At 41.4% G+C, this 18,945-nt stretch overlaps 1 protein-coding gene across 1 annotated transcript in view; it reads right to left on the reverse strand.

Moving 5' to 3' along the window:
• Window positions 1-2,416: 2,416 nt before the first annotated feature.
• cpamd8 (C3 and PZP like alpha-2-macroglobulin domain containing 8) overlaps window positions 2,417-18,945 on the reverse strand; it is a 54,514-nt gene continuing 37,985 nt past the window's right edge. The window contains exons 32-44 of the mRNA XM_054790471.1: window positions 18,835-18,921; window positions 18,620-18,756; window positions 17,011-17,166; window positions 16,852-16,914; window positions 14,974-15,233; window positions 14,820-14,907; window positions 11,084-11,158; window positions 10,617-10,722; window positions 10,341-10,451; window positions 10,064-10,276; window positions 7,989-8,063; window positions 3,183-3,387; window positions 2,417-3,099 (exon numbers count right to left, since the gene is read on the reverse strand). Of these exons, the coding sequence (XP_054646446.1) occupies window position 3,099; window positions 3,183-3,387; window positions 7,989-8,063; window positions 10,064-10,276; window positions 10,341-10,451; window positions 10,617-10,722; window positions 11,084-11,158; window positions 14,820-14,907; window positions 14,974-15,233; window positions 16,852-16,914; window positions 17,011-17,166; window positions 18,620-18,756; window positions 18,835-18,921 (1,577 nt within the window). The 3' untranslated portion in view covers window positions 2,417-3,098. The remainder of the gene's footprint in view (window positions 3,100-3,182; window positions 3,388-7,988; window positions 8,064-10,063; window positions 10,277-10,340; window positions 10,452-10,616; window positions 10,723-11,083; window positions 11,159-14,819; window positions 14,908-14,973; window positions 15,234-16,851; window positions 16,915-17,010; window positions 17,167-18,619; window positions 18,757-18,834; window positions 18,922-18,945) is intronic.

Genomic DNA, 18,945 nt, shown 5'->3' on the forward strand with positions numbered 1-18,945 from the left:
CCGGGAGGTACGAGTACCCTCGCGGTGGTAGAGATCGCCACTATACCGTTGTTTTTTCAGGTCTATGGTGACATTTGACCAAAAAACACCTCAACTACGGGTAATGCTGTCATTACACCCGGGGCGTTGATTTACCTAAACCGCAAAAAACAGGGTGTTAATGGGAAACAAGCAGAAGTGGCAGAAAGTCAGTGTCTTGAAAGTCTCAAGTAAACCTCAAGTCTTTAAACCCAAATCTCAGGTCCGGTGTCAAGTAAAAACGTGCAAGTCCAAGTCAGTCTCAAGTCAACACAAGACAGGTCGAGTCAGGTGCCAAGTCGTAGCGCTTGAAACTTTCGAGTCCTTACAAGTCACGAGCACGGTTTAGTGTTTACCAAATAAAATGGCATTTTAGTTTGGACAATCTATTAAATGTGACAAATACACTTAAATGCATTTTTAATTGTTTTATTTTTAACGAGACCTAATCACAGAAAAGAGTGCTGACATAGCATTCAAGATTGAGTCAGTGCCAACCAGTACAACCTAACTGACTTTCTGTGTGCGCGCGCTCGTGCACGTGAATAACTTTGTACCAGCTGTCTGACATAATAACGGTCACGTTAGTTGAATATTTTGAATAGGGACACATTTTACTCGACACACTCGCTGAAAATCTCAAGTATTTTCAAGTCATCACGCTAAAAGCTCCAAGTCACGTCCCGAGTCATTGACATCAAAGTCCAAGTCGAGTTTCAAGTCTTTCATGATATTGTCAAATCGAGCCCAAAGTCATCAAAATTGGGACTTGAGTCCAAGTAAAGTGACTTGAGTCCACACCTCTGGAAACAGGTGATAAGTGGCTGTCATTCCTGGAATGTGAAATCTCTTTATACTCTATATGTCAACTTATTTTTAACATCGTATTTTAGGGTGCACGAGAAAGTGGAAAGGGAAGCATAGCTGTCTTTCACCACATGATCATTTGTTAGCAAGCATCTGTATTGCACAGCACAGCAGCTACAGAACCAATGTTGTAATAACGGAAAGAGCAAACTGCTCAGCCAGCATGAATACCGCTGCTGGATTCATTGTAAACAGTAGGGCAAGAGTTTCACACGAGCAGCTGATTTACATTTTAAAGTGCATGCAGAGGTAGATAAAGCTGCTGCATGCAGACCACTCATAATACAGTGGATCCCTGCATATTCAAGATTCAGCACTGTCATCCCAGCAAATTCACACATTTTAGTCATCATGTTTATTTGTGCGAAAAGCTGCCCAATTCATGTTTTTTTCTCAGAAAATATGCAGTTTATTTGCAAAAAACACATCTGATTAACTCGGTCAGTAATTATTTATTAATATGCAAAAATGAAGCATAAAATGTGCAGCATAATATTACAGATGACATGACATCAGTGCAAGATGGCAGCACTAGCTTCTACAGTTAAATTTGTTACAGTCCGGCCTCAAAATTTACAACGAGGTGAACAGACATACAGTATATGATCTTAAATTGTTACTGGAATTACAACATGTACAGAGTGTGGATTATGTAGACGCGGCTTGGAGGAGCGCCTTCTCAGACAGCTAGCTGGTTTGACCCATCGGCCTGCGGAGCCACGTACTACCGCTAGCTGCTTAAAGCGGGCTGGAGGCAGCGCCACAGCAGACGAACGCATGATTTTAGCGCAAATTTTGATTGCAAATGTTCATCCAAAATCGGAGGAAAATGAACATCAAGATAGCAGGTGGGTTTGGAGGGGGAGGAGTGAGTCGGCGGAGCATATGGTGGCGCCTCGACACAGCATCATAATCCAGACATTATTTAAATGTCAAAAATACACATTAGCGGGGCTTGACTGTACTTCAAATACTACGGCTAAAGCCATCTTAAGTCAATAAAAACTGTATCAGGAGGTTGCCTGTAGCCACAGCTGTTAATGCCAATGGTTTTTGAAAAGGAGCTAATTAGAGAACCCGGTTGCTTGCTTTCGTAGACCGTGCATTCGGCGATTATAAGATAATTAGCAGTTAATTGAACTGAGGCATGAACTGTAGCATTTGCGGTAATAAAAATAATACATAAACACATTTTTATAGTGCTTTTCTAGGTACTCAAAGACGTTGAAACAAGATCGAAAAAATTCTAATAAACAATATCTAATTCACATATTTATAATTAATTTTAAAAAATTGCATTTTTGTTTCAAATCTTGAAATGTTTTACACAAAATAGAAATGTTTTGGATTTCTTTGTGTGTATTTTTTGACAAAATGTAATATTTTCAAACCCCCGTGTTTGTGGAGAGCATTTTTTTTTGCAATTTTTATGAAAAAAAAAAACAACTATATAATAAAATTGGATTTAGTTGTGTATCAGTGTAAGGAAGTGACCAATAAAAGCAAAACCAGCTTGACTGTATACACTTTTTAATCCATTTATTTAAAAATCTCAATATCTGATATGAATAAAAGCTACAATATCATCACAATTTGGAACATTTACAGCAATTGAAAGACTTCATTCTTCTTGATTTTTATTTTTTTTTAACCAAAAAATGATCATGAATCAAAATGCGACATACACAAAATAGCTTATGAACTGTACAATCAAATCTCAAAGGGAATGGAGCGAAGTACTTTGTGTCAACTTTGTGTCAGGTGCAAGTGGCCTCGCACAGCAAAAAGTGTGTGGGTTCAAGTCCGCCAGGGACTTTTGGCGCCTTTAAACAATGTCTGCTAAAATGTTTCAGCTTATGTATCTGTAAAGCATGACTTGTCTTCCAAGTGAATGAGCAGTAGGGTAACAGGGTGTTATGACGTCTAGCTACAAATAAATACCACAAATAGAAAATATAACACAATATTTTAGCTTAATGTCGGCTGTAATTACAAACATAAATACATGATTACTTTTGTGTTCTAGTGATTATGAGGGCAGCATGGTGAATAAAGAATAATGCTATGGTGCCTATTGTTGGCTTGGGAGGAGAGCACGTACACACATGCACACACACACGCACACACACACACACACGACAGTCTCTCTTCACTTTCATATTCACAATTCATGTACAAAGTGGACGTGTGAAGTATGGCTTCACTCAGGCAGTTCTGTGGACAACACACAGCACAATGAGTACACATAACTAATAAGAGGCACACATCAAGGTGGGAGTGGGGGGAATGAACGTTACCATCGTTCAGGGCTGTTGCTTGTGTCCACGGTGGAGATTTGGGTCTCTGCTGGCAAGAGGACGACCTTCTGTGCTACATCTTGGTCAGCTTGGGTTACGTCAAAAGGGTCCCGAGCCACCGCGTCAGCGAGGAAAGGCTCTGAGTCCGGGTCGTAGTCGTAGGAGTAATAGGACACGTCGGCCATTGAGCCCTGCTCTTCTTCACCTGGCAACAAAAGGAAAATGCACACGTTTTGAAGCAGGAAATAATGGAAATAAAAATTATGCCTTGCAATTATGCCGACCAATCTAAATAACTTAACTATCAGGGCTGTCAATCAATTACATTTTTTTAATGCAATTAATCACATTTTATCCATAGTTAACTCATAATTAATCACACTTAATCACAGATCGAAATACCTTTTTATTTATAATAAGTAGGGATGTGTTTCTCTTTGCGGCGGTTTGCCCCATTTTGTTTGGCGGTCCTTGAAGGCATCATGTAACGTTGTCCCAATCTGACCAGATAGACTACTATACTGTATTTTTACCCTTTTTCTTTCACCTCATATTTGGTCCCAAATGCTGATACTATGTGCGAATGCATAAAGATAAGATCTGATGCTCTTATTGAGTGCTAATGTGCACATTTGTTCGGTACACAACTTCCCTGAAAAACAATAAAATTGAAAGTCCAGGTTCAGACTGGTGGACGGTAGGTCTGTATTCATTTCGTGCTTTTAATTTGATGTTGTTCCTGTCTTTGTCTTACACAATACATAATAAATAAGATCGTTATAATGTACATACTGTGTGTTTTACTGATGATCTTTCCTGGTGACAAGCAAGCCCCCAAATAGCTGTTCTCGGCTACGCCTGCTGTTAACTAGTAGCTCATACCCAAATTTTAGCTCGCAGTTCAAAGCAAAAAAAATCAGTCGATAAACAGCTCGCATCTCAAACAACACTTTAGTTGAGACACTCGTATGCCAAGATACCTCTGCATAAATGATAATAAAAAAATACCAGGATTGCTTCAGTACCTTCTCGCAGCTCGCTTCTCTCTGGCAGGTCGACATACAAATCACAGCGACAGTAGATACAAATAACTTTGGTCTTGTTGTGAGAGCCATCTGCCAGGGCTTTGAAGCTAAATTTACCAATCAAAATACTCTTTTCGTTGTCCATTTCTGCTCAATATTTGTTTGTCTTATGGCTCCATTGTCACAGCTACTTCCCCTTGCCGAGGATCAAACAAGATATGCGCACGCTAATCGCGTGTCAAAAAAAAATTGTGCCATTAAAGCAAACTTTTTCGCGTTAACTTTGACAGCTCTATTAACAACACATGCAGTGTTTAAAGTAACATTTTCAAATTCTTCATTGTCATTTAAGCGTAAAAAGAAGTTAAACACTTAATATTACGACATCAACATGACCCCTGCAACATCTCCACATATCCATCTACCATTTGACACCCCTGCACAACCTGAAGCTCCATTGTCCCAGTTTCCCAAGGAAAAATCACCCCAGATCATGATGGCGCCCCCTGTGCCGTACGGAAAACATCTCAGGTGGGATCTCCTCTTTCCATTCAAATTCCAAACGGGCAATTATGTGGCGTTGAAGCCTCTGAAGACGATATTGTTCTTAAAACCCTTCTCTCGCAGATGCGGTCTGATGGTTATTGGACTGCAATCGGCACCGGTAACAACCTGGGTCATTTGGGCCAAGGATCAGCCCGTGTCTTGATGGACAGCCAATCGGATCCTCGGGGCCGGTGACATTATTTTGGGTCTACTCTTGGACTTTTTTGTTCCACAACCCTCAGGATCTTTTAAGAAGTTTAAAATGACTTTCTTACAGCATCCAACCTCAGCAGCAAGGCCTTGCTTGTGCAAGGTTAGCAAAGATTTCGGCTTTTAAAGGCTGTGGTCTTTCAATCAAGTGATGAACAGCCTATTTCACTTTGATGCTTGTTTGCAATTAATTGCTTACTCAAAAAAAATGTTATATCGCTCCTATTTCTTTTTTTTTTAACTTTTTTTTGTCTACTTAGAAACTCCTTAAAATCCAACAGAGCAAAATGTAAATACTTGCAGTTTTCCAACTGGTCTTAACATTTTGACCAGTAGTGAATTACTGTTAGACCATCATTAAAAAGTCGGTCTTGCATAATAGTAATAACCTCAACCGCCATCACGTGCTTGTGCTGCAGTACTTCATCACAGACGTTAGAGGGCCCTCTTTGCTTATAATGTACAGGTATGGCCTGTACGTAATGATAGAGCCTCAGAAGATCCTGATTTCACATAAGCATTACGTAGAAGCGACCTTACGACTCATTTTCATTCCTTCATGCTCGTGACACACACTTCACACGAGTAGATGTTAGATTTTAAAGTGGAGGATTTAAAAGAAAAAGAGACATTTGTACTCATGTGTGTTATCCTGTGATAATAAGGCAAGTCCACACACGGACACTAATTCCACAGATATGACTTCCTCCACTGTGCAAGCTTTCAGCTCCTTGGCACAAGCTTCCCCTACTACACTTAGCGGCCATATTGGCAGCATTTAATGAATGTTTGTTTTTTCTCTTTTTACCTGCGTGTGATCATAAAGTGTGTGCATATATGGATGCATACGCTGTATGTGTTGCAACATTCCTGTGACTTTTATGGTGAGAAGACCTTTGACTGAGAGAGAGCGGGAGCCAACAAGCCAGTGCACGCCACCCTCACATTACACACACACCTGCACTCATCATTCACACAGGAAGGCCTCATTCACCTTATCACCTGAGCATCTGCAGAGTGTAACAAGCAGCCAAAGGTGTGAGGCCTGAAAGCTGGAAACTCATCAACTCAACTATCAGGCTCACCTATCAATGTTATCACCCTGATTGTAGACATGATGTGATGGCAGGGGAATGTGTAGCGTGCACACATACACACGCACGCACGCACACTACCTACATGTCCTCTTTTAACTGGTGTCATCCCTTTTTCCTTTACCACAAGTCTGCAATCCATTGACACTTTTGAATTTAGTAGGGCCGCATACACAATATATATATATATATATATATATATATATATATATATATATATATATATATATATATATATATATATATATATATATATATATATATATGGGGCTCAGAAATCCTGGGCCCCATGGAAAGTAACGATAAAAGGAATGTAAAAGGGATGGACATAAAATCATAAAACCATAAAATCATCTTAATTTAGAAACAAAAACATATTTGACGTACTTTTTCAAGAGAACATATATCATTCATAAAACTTACAGAGCATGAGACGCCTTCTTGAAGGAAACTTTTGATGTGAGGGCCCATTGTCTGGCAGGACTTCCAGATAGCACATAGCTGAGCTCCATATTAGAGAGCATTTGGCGGAACCCTGTGTCTTCCACCGCTAAGAAAGGCTGCTCATCTAGTCCGATGAATTCAATTATTTTTCTGGTTATTTGCTTAGATTTCTGACGGTCACGCACATGAGTGTTTTCCAGTGTTTTGGCTTCGTTACTCATCATACACACCTGTCTATAGCGGCCACTAAAGGGAGACGGCAAATGTGGCCGCTATAAGCAGGTGGCCGTTATAGACAAGTTGGCAGCCATTTTGAATGTTGACCAGTAGAGGGCACTGTTGGACTGCGGATAAAAGTTGTAAAGAAATACTACTGTAGGTTAATAAACCGCTGTTAATAAAGTGATTAAAGTGCATCGGCGACGTGAGTCTCTCCTTCCCCACAACAAGGGGCATTACAGTATTGACCAGTGCACATTGTCTCACACCAGGAAATAAACAGTGTCACTGTCTGCAACAAGCTCCAAAGAAGACGGCTTTTTTTTTATGTGGAACAACTGACAGTTTGTGTGGATCTTGTGAATGATTGTGACTGAGCTACGACTCAGTAATTAAAGTCTACACATGACGGCTTCATTGCTTAAAAAACAAAATTTTTTCGTGCATGAAGCTTCTGCTTGAGTCAGCATTTTGGCCGCTATATGCGGTCAGATATTGACCAAGGGAGACAAAATGGGTGGCCGCTGGCCGCATTAGACAGGTGACTGCTATACACAGGGTCTATAACGTACATTTTCTGCGGGGGATTTGTCAGTGGCCGCTATAAGCAGGTGGTCGTTCTATACAGGTGGCCGCTAAGACAGGTTTGACTGTACTTTGTTTAGTATTTCTCCTTGAAATGCCGTATGAAATTAAAGCTTTTAAAACATGCTACCCCAATGAGATATTTTTCGTGGCATGTGTTGCAGGATGCGAACTTTACATCACTCTGACAAATGGCATAGAAGTTCCACACGGCAGACATGTTAGTTTTGGTTTGGAGTCGCACGCCTGTGAAGTGTGACAGAAAGGGGGAGGGGGATGCTACCCAAGACACTGCAGCAAGACACTACACGGCACACAGGGATTGCTCCAGGCTGCAATAGTAAGAGCCACAGGGGCTTTTGTGATCGGCGTTGAAAGGCATTTATCGGCGTATTCCGATCACATGCTTTTCCACAGAAATGGGCCGATACTGATCAGTGGCCAATCGACCAGAGAATCCCTAATTAATTTTCATAAATCATATAACTGGTTAAGCAGGATAGAAAACGGATGGGTGGAAATCATATAACTATTTTATTTATTAATCATATTAGTTTTAAAAATGCAGATTTTCATGTTTTATTGTACAGCGAAAGCCTGCCCAGATGCAGACTGCTTCTATGTACCTTATTGTGTGTGTGAGCGTGTGTGTGTGTGTGTGTGTGTGTGTTTGGTGAAATTACCTGTGTGTAGCGGGACTGAGGGCTGCTCAGTCTCCTGGCTCGCTGTTGGCTGCTTGTCCTCTCCCTGGGTCTCTACTGGAAATACAAATACAGACATTTGTTTTTTACAAAAATGTGGTAGTGCGTGCAACACAATACATGTCATTGTCGTGTAATCTACTGTACAGTTAATGCTAACCACAACTTTAACATCTTGGCAAAACAAAGAGTCCCACTCAGTCCTAATAGAGGCATTAAAATACTTCCAAAAATAGCCTGGCTAAGAGGTAAGTGGGAGCAGGGAGGGTCATGAGTGCCTCTGACTGTCACTTTCTCCTGCTCAAATGGGCTAATGACCCTAGCGCACATAAGCATATACAAACAAACACAAGCACAGAGCTTCAGACAACGAATGTTATTATTGTATTAATCTAGTGGAGATAAAACATTTGGCACAGAATGAAGTTGTTTCCCTCAACAAAAGTTTTGTTTATGCCTTTTTCCCCTCAATCGGCTCGGCAACATGAAGGCTGCTTTGTTGTTGGGCTGCGCGTCGGAAAGGAATGTGACAAGGATTTCAAAGGCTTGGACAAAAGCACTCATTTGGAGGGAGCCCTCTAATACAGCACACAGTCAGCGAAGGGGGGTGCACTCTGTATGTGTTTGTTTATGTGTGTGTAGATGCAACCTAAAAAAGTGAAAAAATACAGCTCAACAGCTGAGCAGCTGTTTCCACAGCTGAGCTCATGGCACACATAAATGAGGATAGACGCACTTGAACACTCACATGGCCGTAAATTGAGAAACAGTGGCCGCTACATGCACACACCCCTTCTTCACTGTCTGGAAAAGCACCTTACTTGTAACTTGCTAATAAGCATGTCCAAATTAAATAAAGCATTCCCAATAACAAATTAATTCATAAAAAATGTAATGTCCTAATGCACAGATGCAAATTCAAATGATGTGGTCAAATTTAATAAAACACCTAATTCAGGCTGTTTGTTCCCTGTATGACCGGTGTCAGACCGGCGCCAGCAATAAGTCAGACTCATTTCCAGTCAGGGTTGGACTCTGCCAGGGCTGCCCTTTGTCACTAATTCTGTTCATTACTTCTGGACAGAATTTCTAGGGGCAGCCAGGGCGTTGGGGGGATCCTGTTTGGTGGCAGCAGGATTGGGATTTATATGGTCCTGCCGGCTTGATCGGGCCGTGACCTTCAACTCTCACTGGATCAGTTCACAGCCGAGTGTGAAGCGGCTGAAATGAGAATCAGCACCTCCAAGTCCGAGTCCATGATTCCATGTGGGTGGAGTGCCATCTCCAGGTGGGGATGGGTTCCTGCCCCAAGTGGAGAGTTCAAGGTGTTGGGGTGTTGTTCACAAGTAAGGGAAAGATGGAAAGTGAAATTGACAGATTGGTGCGGCGTCTGCAGTGATTCAAACTCTGCATCGGTCCGTTGTGATGAAGAGGGAGCTGAGCCAAAAAGCGAAGTTCTCAAATTACCAGTCGATCTACCTTCCTACCCAAACCTATGGTCATGAGCTTTGCGTAGACCGAAAGAACAAGATCGCAGGTACAAGCGGCCGAGATGAGTTTTCTTTGTAGGGTGGCTGGGCTCTCCCTTAGAGATAAGGTAAGAAGCACTGTCATGAGAACCGCTGCTCCTCCACATTGAGCGGAGCCAGATGAGGTGGCTCGGGCATCTGGTCAGGATGCCTTCTGGACGCCTCCTTGGGGAGATCAGCGCACATCCGACCGGTAGGAGGCTTCGGGGAAGACCCAGGACACATTGGAGACACATGTCTCTCAACTGGCTTGGGAACGCCTTGGGATCCGCGGGGAGGAGATGGACAAAGTACTCGGGGAGCGGGAAGTCTGGGCTTCCCTGCTTCGGCTCAGATACAGTAAGTGGAAGAGGATGGATGGATGTGTTAAAAAAAACTGTGAATTAAATGTCTCTATCTTTCTTGTCATCATAAATTAAAATACATGGTATGTATCATCTTTTGAACATTTTATCCTAACAAGAGTGTAATCAGCACCTCGTATAACTTTTGTGTTAGTCATGTGATGTGTGATGACCAAGCTCTTACTATGAGGACACTGGGCCATAGGGACCTGCTTGATGCGCGTCCCATTCCTACAGGAAAACACCTCCATCTGACACTGGTTTTGGTAGACCTGACCATCGGACCCGCAGACCGGCTCCCCGTCGTAACCGCAGTCCCTGTAGCATGTGCATCGCTCAAAGTGCTCCTCCTCCAAGCAGCCAAACACGTTGTTGCACTGGTTGGCCTGCACGAAACCTTTACAGATCTCATTTAAGACGCTGAAGCCAGCAGGGGCATCATGTAAATCGCGAGGTCTCACCTGTCCAGTGATGGGTGGAACTCTCCACCTCGTTGCAAGTGGGCCCGTCGCACAGCTCCCGTGCCAGCGTGCTGCCCTCGCTGACGTTGTAAAAGCGCGTGGCCTCAAAGGCTGTAAAACAAGGGCACAAAACAATGACGACACACAAACACGCCAAAGCTGGATTCATTGTGGAAAAAAGAAAAAAAGAAGCCCCTTCATAAATCAGATCAATGGGTTTCATGCTTTGTAACTCTTTAAAGAGCAGTACTTAAGAATATGCATTAGGAGGCACACCTGGTTCATAGTAGTCGTAGATCTTGACCGGAACAGGTGCTGTCTTGCCCACAATGTATTCCCTGACAGCTTGGAAGGCCACACATGTCATACATTGGCTGGAGATCTGACAAAACAGCCAAAACAGTCTTAGAAAAGGACTAAAAATGCAAATATACACACTATTCCCTGTATAAACTTTAAAGACAAAAGTGTTGCAGCAATTGTTGCAGCTTCCACTCTTATGGGAAGACTTTCTACACGATTTTATAGTGTGTTCATCCACATGAACGTTTGGGAAGTTTTTACACTTAAATTTTTCCACACCACACTTACAGTATCTAGCCATAACATCATGCACCTTGGAAGCACAGAACTGTCCAAAATGTTTTGGTAAGGGGGAGAATTCACATGAAAGGATGACCTAATCGACCAAGAGGTTGAAATACATAGGGGTTCTGTACATCGTGGTAATGAACGAAACCTACCTCATCAAAGTAGAACAAAACCTTCCTGCCATTGAGCTCGTACCTCTTCAGACCCACACGCTTGTCCATCAGCAGCTGTTGAAGGACACACAAAGAACTAATCGTGCAGCTTAAACCAGGTGGCTTGCAACTGACTACAGCACATGTGACTTGAAATAGTTACAATAGTTACTTTAGCAGTTTCATAAGGCATCATCTAATCAGAAAGTGAAACCAAATGCTTATAATGTGCAATTTGTTGAAAAAAAAAAAAAAAAAAAAAATCTCAAAAGCCGCAATAAATCTTGGACGTCAGATACGTGAGACGGCATGCCACACCAACACCAACAAAAAAAAAGTGTTTTTTGTTTTCTTTATTCAGCCATTTTTCGTAATGCCACAGTGCTGGACGAATATGATGACGACCACAGAGCAGGAAATAGAACTTAGTGGGATGTTCTGATAACACAAACGTGGCCCATGCATCTCTGTCCTGACTGCTCAGTACAACATGTTTGAGCTAACAATAGAATGACAATAATAGCAAGGCAATCAGCCGTTTTCTTGATGTGACCAGTCTGTGATGTTTTGCATATTGTCTCATTAATAGAAGCAGAACATTTGAATCACACTTTAACTATATTGTTGTGAGCAATGAGGGGTTGCGTTCAAAGACACCACGTAATTTTCTGGGATTTCCATGTTTAAATGCTCATAAGAACATTCACATATTGATTTTCTTTGTCTTTCGATTTAATTAGAGCACACATACTTGCATAATAAAGATCTTTTGATTTTCGGAGTTATGACTATTCATGAATGCACCTCATGGTAGTGTGATGAGAAAGAGGGAGTTTTGTTCCAAGGAAAAATGGAGAGACGTGTTTGTGAGTTGGAGATACATACATGGTGTGGGAATTGCACTGTTGTTGATGTGTTCAGGTCAGAATAAAGTTATAAAAGAGTGGCAGACTGTGTGTGACGCTACCTTGTGCCTCCGTCTTATGTCATAACAGCGAAGTGTGGCTTGCCGTGATGCCATGTGTAAATTATGCTAAAAATGTAACGTAATTAATTAAATAAATTCATTACTGCCATTAATGGGTTACTTTTGACAGTCCAAACATTCTTTCTTTCTACTTCTTTTTATACTTGCATGGTAAAATGTTGTTAAAACAGTTTTATAATGCTGACAGTTTGAAGCTGCAACGAATGAATTCACATTTACATACATTTATCAACAAGAGATTCTCCCGCAGGTTGTACGGTGGCCTAGTGGTTTGCATGTTGGTCACACAGTCAGGAGATCCGTTTGAATCTCCATTGGACATCGCTGTGTGAAGTTTGCATGTTCTCCGGTTTTCTCACACAGTCAAAAAACATGCATGTTGGGTCAATTGGCGACTCTAAATTGTATACCTAACCATAGGTATGAATGTGAGTGTGAATGGTTGTTCGTCTATATGTGCTCTGCTATTGAATGGCGACCTGTCCAGGGTGTACCCCGCCTCTCATCAGCTGGGGTAGGCTCCAGCATACCTGCCACCCGAGTGAGGATAAGCGGCATAGATGAATGGAGATTCTACTGCAGTAGTAATCAGCACCACAGTGGAATGGACAGCTCCATCCCAGGCTTAATTAACACAGGATTAAAATATACAAAGTTTCAGCATGTCAAGAGGTAACGTTCTTCTTTGTAAACCCTTTTACATGCCCATAATGTTGTACAGTGATCACGTGCATTTATATCTGCCTGGTGGGCCACCACTGGAATGTGAGCCATATGCACACAATAAAATGGACACCAATGAAGACTATGTAGAAATACATAAATACATCACCCGCTTTCTACCTACTACCTGGAATGCTGTGAGCGATGTGCACACAACAGGGATAGGTATCCATGACAATATGTACTGTACTTGTTTATTGCACATCTGAGTGAGAGCAAAGTCAGCTTGCAGAGCTATTTTACCCCCACAGGGTGATTTTTCAGTTAATCAAAAGGTGGGCAGCAGCCTTCGGACAGTGGGGGTTTATGAGGTGCTCAGCCTGAGCTGGCGCCACCACCAAGACACACACACACACACACACACACACACGCATACACACTATATACAACTGGTTTATGTTATGACAAGTATTTCTTGTCTATATGACAACAGAAAAAATGCATGATGTGTCTGGGTTTTAAAACAACAATACTGGTTGCTCGGAACCAAACTAATCATTGAGCATCAATAAAGATAAGCTAGACGTGAGTGAGGAGGCCATGCTTGCCACCATAAATTGAGGAATGCAAGTAAGTGGCAGCCGGGCAGGCAGCAATAAAACTCAGAGGGAGGGCAGCAGGGGTGTAAACTGAGCTTATTAGCCACTATATGTCAGGTCGATGTGCATTGACACAAATGCACTAGTATGCATAGGCATGGATGTGTGTGTGCATATATGTGTGTGTGTGTGTGTGTGTGTGTGTGTGTGTAACATCCCAGCTAGTCAGAAAGGCCTCTTTTAGGTGGAAGCCTGTAGACTGAAGCTGTACAGCAATGAAGTATATACAGTATATCAGCAGTGCTAGTCACATTGACCCAGACACACTCACTGGACATTAACACTTCTTTAGGTACACCTGCAAGCTCCTATAAAAGTAAGAGCTGTAAGTAAGAGAGGAATTAATTAGACCCTCTCATGTAGCTAAATGAATCAATCCAAATATTAGGAACAGCTCTCAGTATGATGCAGTGCAGTTCTGCAGTTCTATAATGTAAACTACAACCACAATAATAAACATATTGTTAAATTAAACTCAGTAATATAAAGTGTAATATAAAGTGTAATTTTTTTAATACAGTTTGGATGTCAGACTTAAAATAAGAGAAAATCCCTCAAACCTTTAAGGCGCAAAAACACTTTTTTGTGACATTTGAGCAGGTGACACACACACACACACACACACACACACGTATATACTGTATACAGTGCATGCACACACACATAGACATACACACATGTGAGTTGGCGATACTTATATGGTGTTGGAATTGCACCGCTGTTGATGTGCTGAGGTCAGAATAATGGTATAAAAGAGTGTCAGACTCTGTGGAGAGCTACACTGTGCCGCCATCTGTTGTCATAACAGAGAGGCGTGACTTGCCATGATGAGTTTGCGTAAATTAAGCAAAAAAATTTTAATGTAATTAATGAAAGAAATGAGTTACCATTGTTAACGTGTTATTTTTTTAAATATGAGTTTCACCACATATGTCACAAATGCTGTCCAATCAGGGTAGGCATATATCGTCAAATGCATAATATCATCGGTGTCCAACAAAAAGCAAGTGAGGTTTTTTTTTTATTATGATCAAAATTCCAAACAAAAAGCATATACTGTGTCTGCAAATTTTGTGAATTTTTATCCAGAATACAATGACACATTAATTTTGACTACACAGCCAGTGTGAACACAAGGCAAAGAGTACCAAGTGTAAACATAGACTACTCTGTGGCAGTTAAATTACTACTGCATAAAGTAAACCCTTTAAATGCATGGCCCCTTCCAGCTAGGTATGCACGTGTAAGCCTGCGGTTACCAAAAAAAGCAGAACACGCTTGTCAAATGGCTTCCAGATGTGGACGCATCTTCCTTTTCCTACCTGATGTACTTAAGTGGTGTCTATCTGTGAGTCACTACAACTAACAGCAAGTCATATTCAGCACAATCTATAAAGATGATGTGAATTTGTGTGATTCTACGAACCCTCTCGAGACTTTCAACATCTGCTCTGAAACCGGAGATCATGGGGACCTCAATGACAGCCATGTTGGAGGAGCCTGAATGAAGCCACCTGGGCAGAGAGGTGAGGTCAGCATAGGATTGGAAAAGATGTGTGCAGCCAAAGTTGCATTCTAACCTGGCGCACACTTCTAAGGAGATGTGAAAGTCCATTTTGTCCTGGTGAGCGGCGGGGTCGTCGTCGTCTATAGGCGCTCGACGCTTGCGGTTGAGCTCAGAGCGGTTGTCAGCGCGGCTCCGGGAGCGCGAGGTGGGATAACGGGAGGAAGTGGGGGGAGGTGGCTGAAGGTGGCGTCCCTGGAGAGGCTCTTTGAGGTCCACCTTGAGCTGGAAAGCTGGCTTCGATACTGGGTCGGGTACATTGTAGGAAACATCAATCTTCACAAAGGAGAGAAGAGTTTCAGCACAAAATACACAAAGGGAGTTGAGCCTCCAAACTGAAACACAGCAAAAGTAGTACAAAGTTTCCTGAAAAGAAATAAAAAGACAAACAGTGAGCATCTAAAGCAGGGGTCACCAACGTTTTTTCTTGTGAGAGCTACTTTTTGAAAATGAAAATGGCCACAAGCTACTCATTTTTGTAGAAATAATTTTCATACCTTTTTTAAACCCAAACAAATCAAATATGCTTGTTTTACCAAAGCATTCACAAAATGCTGGTATCCACAACTCACATTTTATGTTTCATAAGTAGTGTTCTCACATTATTAACTGAAAACCTGAATGAAAAGCAGGCTTGCGGGCACCTCATGTGGTCGTGGGGGGCTACCTGTTGCCCGCGGGCACTGTGTTGGTGACCTCTGATCTAAAGTAATGACTGAACAAGTGGCTTTATTGTGTTTTTATGTGACACTACCACATAAGGGCACCAGTGATGGCATTGAGCAAAAGTGTGATGATAACCATAGAACAGGAACATTGAGGTTATTGCAATAGGATCAGGTTGCTCAGCACAATTAATCTAATATCTATGTACACAAATAATGTTTAGGAAGCAGATGCTAACATAACATATTAACATAAAAATGCCAAAAAACGACAATGAAAAGGTGTATTTTTTAATTTGGCAACCAAACTTATCACTTTCTTAAATAGCACCTACTGATGAAACAGCCCTAAAGGATATGATGTGTTCTTATGCTGCCTGCCAAGGCTTAATTAATTCCAGCAATACCTCTACTACACCACTAGGTGACATTTCTGTCTTTTCAAAGATTGATTAATTTTAGGTGTATTGTACAGTGGTTAAATTTTCATACTCTACTCTATTGTACATGTGTGAGTGTGAAAGCTAATATGCAGTAGGTGTAAAAGGGAAAACAACATCATAAGTTTTTAACACACCAAAGCCAAGTGTCCCAGTATAACAGATAACAGAAAATCCTGACTCATAGGACGCACACTCATCACACACAAATTGTTTATAAACACACACACAGGCATTGATTTCCATGCTTTGATATGCCATTAGAAACCAGGTGCTGTTGCCCAAAGCTTTGTGTTGATGGCAGCGGAAAACAGAAACTACAGAGGTCTGTAGAAAGTAATATGTTCCAGGGGAACAAGTTGGAAGGCATTATCGGCTGCACATGTACAAACAATAAGCATATTTGATTTTGCATCATGTTACCATACACAACAACCACTTAAACTCCGGTGAAAAGAGGCGAGGAAAGATTATTATAAAGCAGAGAAGAAAAATGACTCCTCGTGAAAGAGGTTTTTGTTTATCCATGACAAGACAGGAAGTAATCAGCATCCTGTCCTGGGGAGCGCAGGAATATTCGGTACATTAAAAAATGAGAACATCACCCTAAACTCTACCAGATCACTCCAATTTACAGTCAGTCATTTGTGCATTAAACAGCAACAACAAGCTCTCCGCTGCCAACTCATTCTTCCTGTGTGTCGATGAGGTAAGCGTGGACTTTTTTTTTTTCCTTTTTCGCAATGCTCCAACTGTGTTTGTGCACTTGTGAGTGTCACACCTCATTACCTGCATGAGGCAGCAGCCTTCTCCTTTGGCGCTCACAAAAAGCCCCGTGGGAATGCTGGGAATCTGACCCAAAAAATAGAGAGAAAGGTAAGTGACTAAAGGAGTGAGAGAGGAGATCTGAGGATGTAGTGCAGCATACTGCCACGAGGGGCACCTTACCTTTGCATGCTGAAGGAGTTTCTGGTTGTCCTTGTTGAGTTCAAAGGTCTCCTGAAAGTCCAGGTTTGTAGAGGCCAATGAGATGGTGAGGTTGACGCCCCCAACGTAGGATAGGATAGCGTACTCGGACAACGCTTGCAGGGCAACACACGTGTCCTAGCACAAGGGTTTAAGGCTTATAGGTTAGATCAGTGGTTCACAAACTTTTTACAGTGGCGTACCCCTTCAGGCATTTGTCCTGAAGCCTGAAGCCTGCACACTTAAAAAAAACACATCTTTTGATAGTAATTAACTTGTAATATTGAACACAATTAATTGGTATTAATTTATAGTAATTTCAGGTCAAAATTGTGTATTTTGCATAGTCACATTTTGGGTAACGTTTCACATGACTACTAGTAAATAGATAAGTAATCATCCAGCATATTTTTTTTTACAAATATTGAACATAGTTTATTGGTTAATTAATTTTAAAGTAATTCTGGATCAAAATGTGTATTTTGCATGGTTACATTTGTTAAAGGTTTCACATGAGCACTGATAAATAGACAGTAAGTAATCATCCTACATATCTTTTATTCCAGTCTGATGTTGTCATTCTTTTCTTTGAATGGCTTGAATTTGAGCATCATTTTTTTGTCCACTGACGATGGCTATGGTTTAAATCTGCATAATAATTTATTACCAAATTGAAGGGGAAAGTTTAACAATCACGACACGGCAGTATCTGAAGTACATAAATACATAAAAGCCCCACTCACAGTGACAGGTTGTAACCGCTGCACCGTGTGGGGATTGGAACACCAATGTGAATCAAATCTTTGAGATTAAACACTATTAATGCATCAAACTGAATTATTTGTTCATATGATGCACACAGAGCAATGAACAACATCATGTGTTGTCACCTTCCTGCTGCTTTCTCCACTGCGCCGTAAGGCGTTCAGGCTCAATCGTAATTGAGAGTGTTAGCCACTAATTGTTTTTAATTTTTATTCACGTACCCAATATTACAACTGGTGTAACCCACTTTGGGAACCTAAGGGTTAGATCAATCTTACTGTATATTAAACATACACACTAGCTACAGTACATACTCAGCATGGATGCACAAACATACTGTATGCCTCACAGGTCAAACTAAACTCACCTTAATGCATAAAAAGAACATCTCATGAGACATCAGATCAGTGAGCATCCAAAGTACTATCAACAAGTATGTATTGGTGAGTACTTTTATTTTACAGTGGTCAACTTCTTTTTAAAATTGCTTGACAATTAAGAATAATAACATGTAACTTCACCGTTACAGTTAATGAAAGGTGTTATGATGTCTACCCTTTGTGTCTGCAGCAAATTCACAGCGGTTTTAGCATTCTTGTCATACAAGTGTAAAAAGAAGTTAACCAACTTATGGGCATTTGACTTCAGAGTTTCTACTGTACTATACTTTTTTCAATATTTTTATTTTTATAATTTTTTAATGCACTTTTTATTGAGTGCTGCTACTCCCCACTTGCTGCTGTGAAACTGGAATTGCCCAACTGTGGGACTAATAAAGACATATTCTATTCTATTTTATCCTAGTGAAAACAGGTTCGAGGACTACCTGTGTAGAAGAGAAGCCGCCAAGGGCGTTCCGCTGCTGGGAGAGCCATTTGACCACAGGCAGGGCTGAAGCCACATCCCCGAGGAGGGTGTAAGTGAGAAGCCCATAAGCTGTCATCTCCACCTCCGCTGAAACCACTGAGAACAAACACTCACCAATTAAAAGGACTCTCTGTGTAGATATGATTAGAAACAACTCTGTGGTTGTTGGTGTACCTGACTGGGAGAGGCCATCGCTGAAGCCCATGAAAGTGTCTTCCTCTGTCATTGTGCTACCTGTCAGGCTCCAGTGGGTGAGTCCATCTAAACATGCGGAGAGGCCGAAGG

The sequence above is a fragment of the Dunckerocampus dactyliophorus genome, chromosome 10, assembly GCF_027744805.1.
Source record: "Dunckerocampus dactyliophorus isolate RoL2022-P2 chromosome 10, RoL_Ddac_1.1, whole genome shotgun sequence".
Lineage (NCBI taxonomy): Eukaryota > Metazoa > Chordata > Actinopteri > Syngnathiformes > Syngnathidae > Dunckerocampus > Dunckerocampus dactyliophorus.